The 13,043-nt window shown below is 39.5% G+C and overlaps 1 protein-coding gene across 1 annotated transcript in view; it reads left to right on the plus strand.

Moving 5' to 3' along the window:
- DICER1 (dicer 1, ribonuclease III) overlaps positions 1 to 13,043 on the plus strand; it is a 100,059-nt gene that overhangs the window by 59,052 nt on the left and 27,964 nt on the right. The window contains exons 12-17 of the mRNA XM_045015228.1: positions 175 to 307; positions 2,457 to 2,699; positions 2,799 to 2,953; positions 3,702 to 3,834; positions 4,320 to 4,395; positions 10,866 to 11,005. Coding sequence (XP_044871163.1) covers positions 175 to 307; positions 2,457 to 2,699; positions 2,799 to 2,953; positions 3,702 to 3,834; positions 4,320 to 4,395; positions 10,866 to 11,005 — 880 coding nt within the window. The remainder of the gene's footprint in view (positions 1 to 174; positions 308 to 2,456; positions 2,700 to 2,798; positions 2,954 to 3,701; positions 3,835 to 4,319; positions 4,396 to 10,865; positions 11,006 to 13,043) is intronic.

Genomic DNA, 13,043 nt, shown 5'->3' on the forward strand with positions numbered 1-13,043 from the left:
GTTTTCACCATAAACTTTCACTTTTAGAAAAAAAAAATACTAAGGTCATTTGTATATATGTTGACAAAGTACCCGATTACCAAACTTCAATTTTTAATATAGATCTTACAAATGAAAGATTAACTTTCATTTTCTCAGCTATGCCTGACTCCAAAATGTGTGTAATATTCTTAGGTTGATAAAGGAAGCTGGAAAACAGGATCCAGAGCTGGCTTACATCAGTAGCAATTTTATAACTGGACATGGCATTGGAAAGAATCAGCCTCGTAACAAACAGATGGAAGTGGAATTCAGAAAACAAGAAGAGGTAACTTAATTGAAAAGAATTATACAATAGTACTATGTTCAGAATCATTTAATTTGCAGGCAAAATCTGTGTTCAGTAACTCCTGGAATCTCAGGAAGTATTCTGACTTGACAGATCTGCAGATTGTGGTGCAGATGTTTTTACAAAAAATATGTGTTTAGAAAAATTGAGTGGTCAAGTTATATAATTGAATAGAATTTAAAATAACTAGTTTCTTGTCTTGTCACATAATCAACCACTTAATTCTCCTCTAATGGGTTAACAGTGCTACATTACTGTTTCACAGAAAATAAAGTGTTTTGGAATTTCCTGACTGCTGTGTAGAATATTAAGCTCTTTTGTAATAACAGTAAATTGCTGATCATTAAAAGCTCAGATTTACATTGAGTCTACTGTAGAATAAAAATCCTTGGTCTTGAATTTTATGTTGGGACCTTTTAAAAAAAAATTTAGCTTTTAACTGCGTTTTGGATTTGAACTTGATAAAAGCCATATTTATAACCTGAACCCCAATAATTGCCTTATTTAAAAAAAAATTAAAATCACCTACCCTATTACAGCCTGACATACTTTGATACCATTAGCTTATTAAATTCAAAGAAATAAAATGTAACACTTTTAAAAATACTTCCAACTTGATGATAAAATCTATGAAAATGGAACATCCTAGCACTCTGAAATCTGTATTTGATTAATTGGGCTGGGTGACTGATTAATTTTGCATTACAAGGTTTGTTAGAATGTATTATTGGCCAGGATCCTTGTTGTTGTGTAGAATGTTTGTTTGGGCTGTATGCATGATAGGGAGTGGGGGAGCATTCACAAATGAAAGACTTAGAATATTGCTCTGTGTTTTTCAAGACTGTTGTGAAATGGTGATGTGGTGTAACAGGTATTAAGTAGAGCCCATTAATGATTTAGCAACCAATTTATTTAAAAAGCCAATGGTTATTTTAATAAGATCCTAAAACAAAAGTCAGAGGACCAAAATTAGGGAGATTTAGTGTTTTAGCGGAAGGGAAAATATTGAGAAAGAACCCTCATATCTATCATTTAAAATACTTGCAATTTAAAAACAGTTGAAAAGTTAATCTTTGTTAATCCTATTTCAAAATGGAATCTCTTTTGAAAATTAGTATAGCCAACATTTCCAGAAGGTGGGTATGGGCGATGGGATGGAACACTTGATGATTACCTGTTCTGTTTTTTTCCTCTGAAGCACCTGGTATTGGCTACTGTCAATAGACAGGAAGGACACTGGGCTAGATGGACCTTTGGTCTGACCCAGTATGGCCGTTCTTATGATCTTGCCTACATTGAAATGTGGAATTAGTAAATACTGTTGGCAATTGTTCAGTAACAAACTTGATTTAAAAAGTAGCCTAAAACTACATGAACTGCAACAAGTAGTTTACTGTAATTTATTTTGTAGGGGAGGGAGGCTATTTCTTTTGCACATAGTATAATGGGCTATACATTCTTAGGGTTTTTTTCCCTTTTAAGTGAACCTGATTTTTACTTCCTTTATCTTCCTTTTCTGGATTTTACAGTATAGTTAGACATTGTTCTTTTTGCAAGTATTTTTGTCTGAATTTCTTATTTCAGTTTGTTTTTATATATCTGTTGTGACTTTTCTTTTAGCAGGTTGACCATAATTAACAGAAACATCAACTGTGGAAATTGTCATTTCCAAAGTGATGCTTCAACGACAGAAATGCTGATTGGTTATTCCCAAATTGATGTTCAGAAATGCTTTTCTGAACACAACATTGCTGAAGTATAGCCAAAAGATATGTAGCATTGTAAATAAGCGGGTTTTCCCCACCCTCATGATTAGAGGTTCCTACTTTTTTTTTTTTTAGATTCCCTCATAATTTGATATTTAAGATTTAGTTCCTAGGAAGCCATACTGTCTTTCTGATTAAATGTTGTTGCTCTAAGAGTCTCTGAAAAGATTTTTTTATTGTTGTTTATTCTGGTTGAACACTGTAATCCTTCTGATTCTTTTTAAATATGTTTTTAGAATTTCAATTACATCCTTTTGGGTTTGTTTTTTTTATGTAGCATTATAAAATTCATTAAAAGTAATTCAGAGAGTTATGTACAGAACTGATTTCTTAGACATTTCTTTTCTTGATTACTTTTATAGGTACTTAGAAAATTTCGAGCACATGAGACCAACTTGCTTATTGCTACTAGTATTGTTGAAGAGGGTGTTGACATACCAAAATGCAATTTGGTAGTTCGTTTTGATTTGCCCACAGAATATCGTTCCTATGTGCAATCCAAAGGAAGAGCCAGGGCACCAATCTCAAATTACATCATGTTAGCAGACACAGACAAAATCAAAAGTTTTGAAGAAGATCTTAAAACCTACAAAGCAATTGAAAAGGTATGTATCCAAAGGCACATACTTCTTGGCTAGCAGTGTAGTAAAAAAAAAAGTATGTATATATAGTTTCTCATCACATTCTGTTCTTAAAATGTTAAGATCCTTAGAAACAAATGCTCGAAGTCCGTTGATACTAGTGAAACCGAAACTGAACCCATCGTGGATGATGATGATATCTTTCCACCCTATGTGTTGAGGCCAGACGATAGCAGTCCAAGAGTTACAATTAACACTGCGATTGGACACATCAATAGGTATGAGGCAAATTCACTTTTTTCCTTACACTTTGACATCTTCAGATACTGAAGTTCTCCATTGACTCTCACAACAGAGCAGCATAAGGCATGGCACTGCAAACTTCCCCATAACACTATACCAACATGCTTCAACTCTGTTCTCAATGAGATCACCCCAAGTTAGAGAGGGCAGGCCTGTTGTCAGATCCATTCAGTCCTTGTCTGAGACTGCCAACAAGGATACCAGTTCTGATGGTTGGTATTAGTGATGTGGATTCCCTTTCTACTAGGAACTGCACAGGGATGTGAACATAACATGACTGATGTGTACTCCCATTGCTTAATGCATTGCTGGAATGTACTGAGTTACTATGGTGATATGGGCTGTATAAAAACCTTTGTAAAATAGAGACCACCAGCACATTTAATAAAGTCCACCATTCAGCCATCAAATGGGTAGAGATGTAGTTGCTTTTGACAAGGCCAAATTTAAAGAAGTGCTATAGTTGAGAGAGGCCACATAAAACCCTCTCGCTCACATTTCTGATAGTTTATGATCTGCTGTCTTATTTTAAAAAGGGTATTGGATGATGACATTAAATCATTTTACTTTACTAAATATTAATTTTGGGAAATTCAAGAGATAGGCAGAACTAAAATCTTCCATACTTCCTGCATTAGTAATTTGAGAGTCCCTGTAAGCTGTACATAGGATCTTACTTTTGGATTTAGAAAGATAGGCTTTTTAAAATCTATTTCAAATTAGGTACTGCGCAAGATTACCAAGCGATCCATTTACTCATCTGGCTCCTAAGTGTAAAACCCGCGAACTACCTGATAATACATTTTATTCAACTCTCTACCTGCCAATCAACTCACCTCTTCGAGCCTCTATTGTTGTAAGTACTTGGTATGGGGATGGAAATAAGTGAATTATGTATGTATATATACGTGAATGAGTTTTCCATTGGCATTAATTTGTAGCCAGTATATATGCTGCTTTTTTTTTTTTTTTGCTGTAACACACTCTGTAACTACCTGCAGACCACTTCAGCTTCTTTTGTTTGTAGTCTGTTTTCTCAGCAACTTCCTTTCAATGTACATCCCAAAGACTTTTGCTGCTTTTCCTGCAGCCTCATCTTCATACACATTTGCTTATTTGAGTTGTGGGATGTGCTTCAGATATATATTTCTGCACTTTGCATAGGCAGTATAAGAGTTGATAATGTTTTAAAAAACAGTAACGCCTTTGTGATGAGTTTTAATGTCTCTTCTGAGTTTATGAAACTATTATAATGTTTGTTAAGTTTTGACCATTTAAATATATAGGTAAACCATGTACTGTTAAAGATAGATTTAAGATATTTTGTGAAATATTTTGTAGGGTCCTCCAATGAGTTGTGCAAGACTGGCTGAGAGAGTGGTAGCTCTTATTTGCTGTGAAAAACTTCACAAAATTGGTAAGAGTCTTTGAAAACAAGGATCTCTTTGATTAAGGAAAAAAAATCTTTATATTGAGGCATTTGGAAAGTTGTAGGTAAAGACTTCTGTCATATATAATATGGTAGTGGAGTTCATGGTTTAACCCCCATTGCGCAATGTTCTGTGATGTGATCATATAATGAAATAATTTAACATGCATCCATGTAGAGGTATAGAGTTTAAGGTTGTCAAGGGAATCTCACCACTGAATTTCTGTGGTTTTTAAAATGGTAAATTCAATATCAGTTGCGGTAACATAACTTTTGACATGGAATATGGTTTTTATATAGGAAAAAATTTCAGTGTCAGCTAGCAAATCACATTTCAGAGTTCTGGTGTAATTTGAGGACTATATTTCTCAGCCATGAGATAACCATAGAATATTATTTTCTAAAAGTTCATTATAACAGCTTTTGTTATGTACAATCCAAAATTCAATGCTTTAAGTGGCAGCATCTCTCGTTAACTACAAAATATTTGAGAACTCTAATTTCTTCAAATGCTGGTCCTATGTGTGTTCCATGTGTACGTATGCATGTGCACCATACACCTGAATCCAGAAAGATCTTGCAAGTCGTGTCCATTGGTCTGCCTCCAAGCCCAAGTTCCCTTTGGGCTCTGCACCAGGGATATAAGGGGAGGTGTGGACTGACTCCTCCAGTTCCTTTGTACCACCACATGGCCTGAGTTGGTATCCTCCAGTGTCTGGAGCTATCCTCACATCAAGTTTGTCTTCATCTTGTAAATATAATTGTATATACTTTAAGTGGTTTTACAGTTTTTTGTATTGGTAGTGTAGTTTAGTTCCTCATGTGGTGGGGAACCCTCTCTGTCTCCCCTTTTGGGAGTAGAACTATGCCAGAATTTCAGGATTCGAAAATTCTCCATCCCGCTTTTGCTCTTTCTTGGTCAGTGATGACCACCTAAGTTCCCTCTTGGCTGCATGGTGGGGCAGCCTGCACACCAAACCCCTCATTCCCCCTCCCCCCCCGAGCCCTTACCTCCCCCCACACCAACCCCCTGTCCCAACCACCTTCTGCACCCCAAACCCCTCATGCCTAGCCCCACCCCAGAGCCCGCACCCCAGCCAGAGTCCTCACCCCCCTGCACCACAACCTTCTGCCACAGCCCTGTGAAAGCTTCCATGATACCGGTACCAACATTGGTGCTGACCACAGCCTTAAAGAGTCAAAGTTCCATCAGCTGCCAGTACCGATGAGCACCAGATGGGATCCTCTCTCCCCAGCTCTGTACCAACCCAGTCCTGAAAGCACCCGCCAACAATTAAGTCTGTCACGGCACCAGATCCAACAAAACTGACAACCAGGACTGTTTGTACTCCAAAATGAACTGAGACATACACTACACCAGAGGAAATCTTCATCCTCCTGGACTTCCAATTTTCTCTATTTTTTGGCCTGGTCCTTCTGAGGCCCATATTGACCCCAGAAGAGGACACCACTTCAAGGAGGAGGAGTCACTCCCCCTATTCCATCCATAAGCCAGAGTTTTCTTCCACTGTGTCTTGGACCTGTCCTGTGCGCAAACAGGGTTACCCTCCAAGAGAGCACTGGTATCCACTGTCTTGAGGTTCATCCCAGCCAGCCTTCAACCCTTCATACTGGCCCTATTGGCATCCATGGGACCCTTATGCATGACATACCGAATCCATGCACTCAACCAGAGTGTCTCACCATCCTTCTCCTACTGGACAAGAGCAGCCAGTTCTGCAGAAGTATGTGGAAGAGGAAGATGATGAACTGGATCCTCTGATACTAGCAGTGCCAACAGGCATATCATCTTCCTCACCTGATGAGGTAGTTGCCCTGTCTTTGCTCTCACCCAGTGACCCTAGGCAATACCAAGCATTGTTGCAGACATTGGCAGCAGAGCTTCAAATTCCATTAGAGGAAGTTCAAGATATGCAGCACAAACTCTTGAACATCTGGCAGCTGACTGGATCCAATTGGGTAGCATCCCTGTGAATAAGGCAATTATGGAGGCCAGCTAAAGTGGTATGGTGTACACTGACAACTTGTACCCCTACTCCTAAGAGGAAGAGTTCTTGTTCACCAACACTACCCTTAACTCCCTAGTAGTGCAAGCAGCTATGGAAAGATCCAGGCAGCGACACCCAGGAACTACCCATACGTACAAGGGTGCTCAACACCTTGACCTTCAGAGGAGAAAGGTATTCACATCCATCAGCCTTCAGCTGATAATTTCTAACTACCAGGTCCTTTTATGAACTATGCAGTGTTACTGGAGTTCAAAGATAAAACTCCTCCAGGAGGATAGGACTCAATTCCAGACCCTTTTTGAGGAAGGTAGACTTGTGGCAAAACCTCACGGTAAGCTGCAGTGGAAGCAGCTGATACTGCATCAAGATCTATGGCAACCACAATAGTAATGTGCCAGGAGTCATGGCTCCACTCTTCAGGGTTCCCAAGAGAGATTCAGAACACCACCGAGGAGTTGCCTTGTAATGAAACTAAGTTCTTTAATGAGAAGACAAACAAGTCTTTGCACTTGTTAAAAAACTGCAGGTCAACCCACTGCTCGCGAGGCATTAATTCTCTGGGCCTGAAGAGGAAACATCATAAATGATCATATAAGCCAATGCCTTTTTCCTTAGCCTTTCTATCACCGATGACCCTACAAAACTGTGCAACAAGTTACAGAAATCAAGTTACGCAGTCTCCTCCATATCAGTGATAGCTACCCAACCTCAGCCACCAGCTAAACTATAGAGTGAGTGCCACCTCAGCATCAAGGGAAAGGGTTCTATTCCAACTGTTTCATATTTCATAATAAAAAGGGAGGCTGGGGGGATTCTTGACCTACATCAGCTAAATACCTTTATTTACACACTAAAATTCCACCAATGGTTACATTGGCGTCAGTAACTCCTTCCCTGGAAAAAGACACATGTTCACAGCTGTCCACATACAAGATGTTTGCTTTCATGTGAACATCCACCTATCCCGCAGAAGGTTCCTCAGTTTTCTGGTAGGTCAGGAACACTGTGAATACAGCGAACTCCTGCACAATCTGGCAGCAGCACCCAGGGTCTTTACAAAGGTCTTTTCAATGGTGGGAGCACAGATGAGATGAAACAGCTACGCCATCTTCTTGTACTTGGATGACTAGCTTCGAACAAGTAGATAATGCCTAAGAGTTCTGTTGGCAACCTCGTCATTACTCCTATTTTTTGGCATTATTGGCAATTTACATTAAAAAAATCTGTCCTGATTCCATGCAGAGCAACTGGACTTAATTACACCAAGGGCCTACTTTCCTGTGGACAATTCCATGCCATGAGCAGTCTAATAAACCAAGTCACTCTCAGATGTCGAATGGTCCAGTTCTGTCTTTCTGTGTTAGGCAAATAGGCTATTATACCTATGTAATGCCTTTCACCAGGCATCTCCATTATCTACATGTGAGATAATTATCTGGCTCCTGTCAGCATATACATCAGTCAGGCACACCATGAACTCTGTAGTGACAATCGCTGTCATGGTCAGAGATTCACTCATCTAGTGGACGAACTTGGGACATGTATATGTTGGAGTCCATTTCCTAGCTCCCATAGCCGACATGACAATAATCACATTCACATCCCTTGTGAGCTGGGGAATCCCCTGTGGATGGACACCTCGGAAAGCCAGTATGCATATCAACCTCCTAGAACTAAGAGCAGTCAGGTGGGCCTGCAATGCATTCCTTCCATTTATACAATCCTAACATTTCTGGATAAGGAAGGACCTTCTAACTCAAGAAAGCAGCAGGGTCAGGCATCCCAACCCAGATTCTCTTCATCTCACAGCTTGGTATTTGGATAGTTTTCAAACCCAAAACATTCATGTTTGGCAGTTGAACTATAACAGCAGAAAAGATTCTATCAGAAGATATTACCTAGCCACAGGTAGGCATTTCTATATCTAGGCACAACAGATTCAGTATTATCAGAGTCAGCAGGTATTCCTGCTATTTTAAGACATTGAGTCGCTATATTAGCTTGCTGTGGCCTCACCTAGCAGCATCAGTGCATGCAATCCGCTGATTGATAGCTACTCTTTACTCATTTGGTATCAACCAGATTCCTAAAGGGTTTGACCAGGACCGATCCACCAGTAATGAAGCCAATGCCACAGTAGGACATCAGTCTTGTACTTTCAACAGTTACCAGGCCACCTGTAGAACCGTTGGCCATCTGCTTAATGTCCTACCTATCAAGGACGGTCGCCTTCCTGGTTGCCATTATGTTGGTCAGAAGGGCGAATGAGCTGGGGGCTCTTATGGCTGACCCACCCTACACTACATGTCACAAAGTTACAGTATCCTCTCCCCTTCATCCGAATTCTACATAAACTACTGGTGTTCTACATCCAAAGAATGAAACCTTTTAGAAAATCTCCTAGACTGTTTGTTGTTGTTGCTTGACCTCATGCTTGTTTTGCTATATTTTCTCAGAGACTCTAATGGTATGTCTACACTGTAATTAAAAACCCATGTCTGGCCCATGCTAGCTGACTCGGGCTCATGGGCTGCAAGGTAAGGGGCTGTTTAATTGCGGTGTAGGCTTCTAGGCTCAGGCTAGAGCCTGAGCTGTAGAACCCTTCGAGGTGGGAGGCAGCCTGAGCCCAAATGTCTATTCCACAATTAAAATGCCCTGTGAGCCTTAGTCAGCTGGCACAGGCCAGCCATGGGTGTCTAAATGAAGTACAGCCATACCTTGCATGGATTTTTTTTTTTTTTTTTAACAAGCACATCTATTCCACTAGAGCACAGAAAGCCTAAGTAGCTTCTCTCAGAGAAGACACTCTCTACTGGACATTCAAGGTGGCAACCTGGAGTTCCAGCAACACTTTCGCAAAACATGATATATTGGCCCAAGACTCTTCTGCTGACAGCCTTTGGAGCTGCAGTCTGGCAAGCATATATACTGCCTGCATCCTCCTCCTCTTTGAATACTGTTTGTCAGCAATTGTGTGGAATACACATAGGGACCAGCACACACAAAAGAAATGGAAATTACTTAACCTGTAACTGGAAGTTCTACAAGATGCATTCCTATTTGTATTCCACTACATACCCTCCTCCCCCCCCCCCCCCCGTCTTTGAATTACAACTGGATTTGTGGTAGAGAAAGAACTGGAGAGGCATTTTTTAATAGTTATCTATGTTTGTTGGAAATTTAAATACCTGGAGAAAATGAATGAACTTTCTGGGAATTGGTGGTTCACTAGGCAGTTTTAGTTTTAACTTCCTCTAATTTTGATTCTTAAATGGCTTAGAAAAAAAATTAGGCCTTATAGTCCTCCCATTTGTGTGCTTGGTCCGCACTTCCACTTATATCCCCAGTATAGAGCACAAGGGAAACCAGGGCGCAGGCATGGACCAATAGACACTATTTGCAAGATTTTTCTGGTCTCGGGCTCATGATGTGCATGTGTATCCACATGTGGAATACAGTCAGGGACCACACATCTCGAAGAACTTCCAGTTAAAAGTAATCTCCATTTCTAAAGAGGGCAAAGCAGATTTTCTCTGAGCCATAGAACATGGTCAAAAAATGAAAATCTCATGCTGACTTCAGCTGTATCGCTGCTAGTAAATATGTTATAAGTACATTTCTCTATTGTTTTTTAAAAAACACACTATCCTGTAGAATATTGCTAGAGGTGCTCTAAACCAGTACAGAGTCTGTACATATCCAAAGTCTGTACATATCCAAAGAAAGGGGAATAAGAAATCCTGGGTAGTTGAGATTACTATGTGCAAATTAGTCCAATCAAGTAATTCAGTCCCCGGCTGCCTTTAATTGGTGTGGGAAGTTGATTTTTCTGTGACAAGTTCAGCACAGGGAGAATATTTAATTTTTTATTTTAAATGTACTTTGGAAATCTAGAGTTCTGCATCAGTATTATTTTTACTCAGAACAAATGAGCAACTTTAACTGGTAAGAAGTTAATGTGTACACGGTATCATGATTAGCATGTTCTCACTACTGTTTACTGAGGCCACCTAAATATTGTGTAGCCTCTAAAGGTATGTTTACACTTTAATCGGACACCGGTGGGTGGCCCGTGCTGGCTGTCTCGGGCTTGGTCTGTTTAATGACAGTGTAGATGTTCAGGCTTGAGCTGCAGCCTGAGCTCTGGGACCTTCCCACCTCGCTGGGTATTACAGCATGAGCTCTAGTCTGAACCCTAACATCTACACCACAGTTAAACAGCCCCTTAGCCCAAGCCCTGTGAGCCTGAGTCAGCTGGCATGGGCCAGCTGCAGATTTTTAATTGCAGTGTAGCCATACCCTCAATTCCATATAACCTGCAAGATGCTAGTTATTTCATTGAATGAACACAGCTAATCCATAATATTTGAAAAATTGAAATGTGATTATTCATGCTACTATTCACCTGTAACTCATTAATAAAATTAGGTGAACTGGATGATCACTTGATGCCGGTTGGAAAAGAAACGGTTAAGTATGAGGAGGAACTTGATTTACATGATGAAGAGGAAACCAGTGTTCCAGGAAGACCAGGGTCTACAAAACGAAGGCAGTGCTACCCTAAAGCTGTTAGTATCATTCATTGCTGTCCACATCCAAGATTTAATAGATTCTGTTATAGCCTAGAAATAAGACAAGCTTTCTAAGTTTAAGTCTCTAACTTGTCTGACAAAGGAGTGTTTTTCAAATGAAGGTTTTATTTTAAGGTGTGTTTCAAACTTTTTAGCAGGATGGTCTTTACATTAAAAAATGTATAGTACTGACTTCTAGCTGCAAGTCTGTCTCTCTCTTAGAGAAAAGAGTGTAGGTACTAGCTGTCAAGGTAAATCTATTCAGAGGAATGAAAAGTATTTTGCATGCTAGCTAGCAATTTTTTGTTTAAAAAAAATTAGCTAGTTGCATTTTATCCCATGTATAATTACTATGTATATTATAGCTTTCAAAGCTGGTTGAAAGAAACAAAAAGAAATTATGAAGTTTTGGATGAAGTTTCTTTTCTTATTTTGAAAAAAAATTGTCTAGTTGTCATATCCAGACAGTTTTTCTTCTGTTCATCACAAAGATAGCTCTCTATCAAAGATAGCGCTCTCATGATTTTCAAGACTGCTGGAGTCTTGAAAATCATGGACCAAATTCTGTTGTACCAGTGCAATTCTGTTGAAGTCAGTGAAGTTTCACTAATGTAATTGAGTGGAAAACTTGTCCCAAAGAAACTAACAAGTGTCAGAAGTTTGTAAAACTTCAGCATCCAGTTCAATATGTCAAAGTATAGAAAGTAAAGAATTTCTTTTTCTGAAGTCTGTGAAATGAAGTCGTGTGACTCAGACTGTTGTTGTGTTGTGGGTAATTTTGACTTTTGGACACTTCCAGAGGCAGAACTCGCTGCTTTTTATTAATTTCAGATATTTAATTTTGATTTAAAGGTTTACCATTTGAACATGGAACATCAGATTATTTCAGTTTGAACCTTAAGTTGGTAGAGATTACTTTTTTCAAATAGAGATTTATTAAGGCACAGTGTTGGTGTAAGTCACGTTATTTTATAAACATGTTTATCGCTTTACAGGAGTATTCTTCTATTAGATTTGTTTAACATAATATATAATAGGACAATTAGTGCAGAGTTGATCTGTCACTTTGACAGATTTGTTATAAGCTGCATTCTTTATTCTTCATCATGGAAAGTTCCAAAGATTCATTATGATGGGTCTTCAGCTTGCTTCCATGGATGTAGAACCAGCCCTGTCAATCACTGGTAACAGAAGAAGGCCCCATTCCCTGAAATTCCTTCCAGAGGATTGATAATTAGTAGTACAGGATATATCCTTTCAACCAGTGTATTTTGTAGCTGCTCAGGAGGGCCATGGCAACCTCAATTAAAAACAGAGGCAAGAGACTGGAAAGGCAACCCAAAGGTTCTACCATATGCACCAGTCCAGATCCAACCTGGTGTCTGTCCCAGAAATAGACTTGGTGCGCACACGTATCTCATTCCTCTCCATCAAGGACTTGGTGATCCCAGCTGAGGGAGATTTTTCCACCAAAAAGACATCATGGATGGGAGAGTGGACTCCTTAATCAGAAGGAGTTGCAAGGTGACTGTGGACATCCACAACCTCTGTGTACTTTGCAAGAGAAGTTTTGTGTCATCTTTCTGGAAAAATTCTTTATCAGCAGCCTTCAGTCACATCTAGGGATATTCTATTGCTCTCACCCAGAGCAGTGGGATACAATACAGTATCATGTAGGCATATGTAGCATCAATCGTAGAGAATATTTGTCCAGGTAAATCAGCTTCTGGCAATTCCCACACTCTCCAGTGGGAAGCTTTTTGGAAACCAATGGATAAGGTAGTCACAGACATCTAGGGAAAACTAGGCCCTAGTCAGGTATTATAGAAAGGAATATAGATAACATGAAATTTTCAGTCCCGGAAGTACAACAGAAGAGAGGACCTCTTCAGAAGCAGTCGATTGAACAATCCAGGGTAAATGGGGAAAACTTATTTTTTACAGCACTAAGAACTCATCAGTTTGAACCACTGGAAGAGGTATTGTCATATTTCCTTTCCATCAGAGTGTCCTTCCCAATATCTGTTACCTCAAC

This window comes from Mauremys mutica, chromosome 4 (genome assembly GCF_020497125.1).
Source record: "Mauremys mutica isolate MM-2020 ecotype Southern chromosome 4, ASM2049712v1, whole genome shotgun sequence".
NCBI lineage: Eukaryota > Metazoa > Chordata > Testudines > Geoemydidae > Mauremys > Mauremys mutica.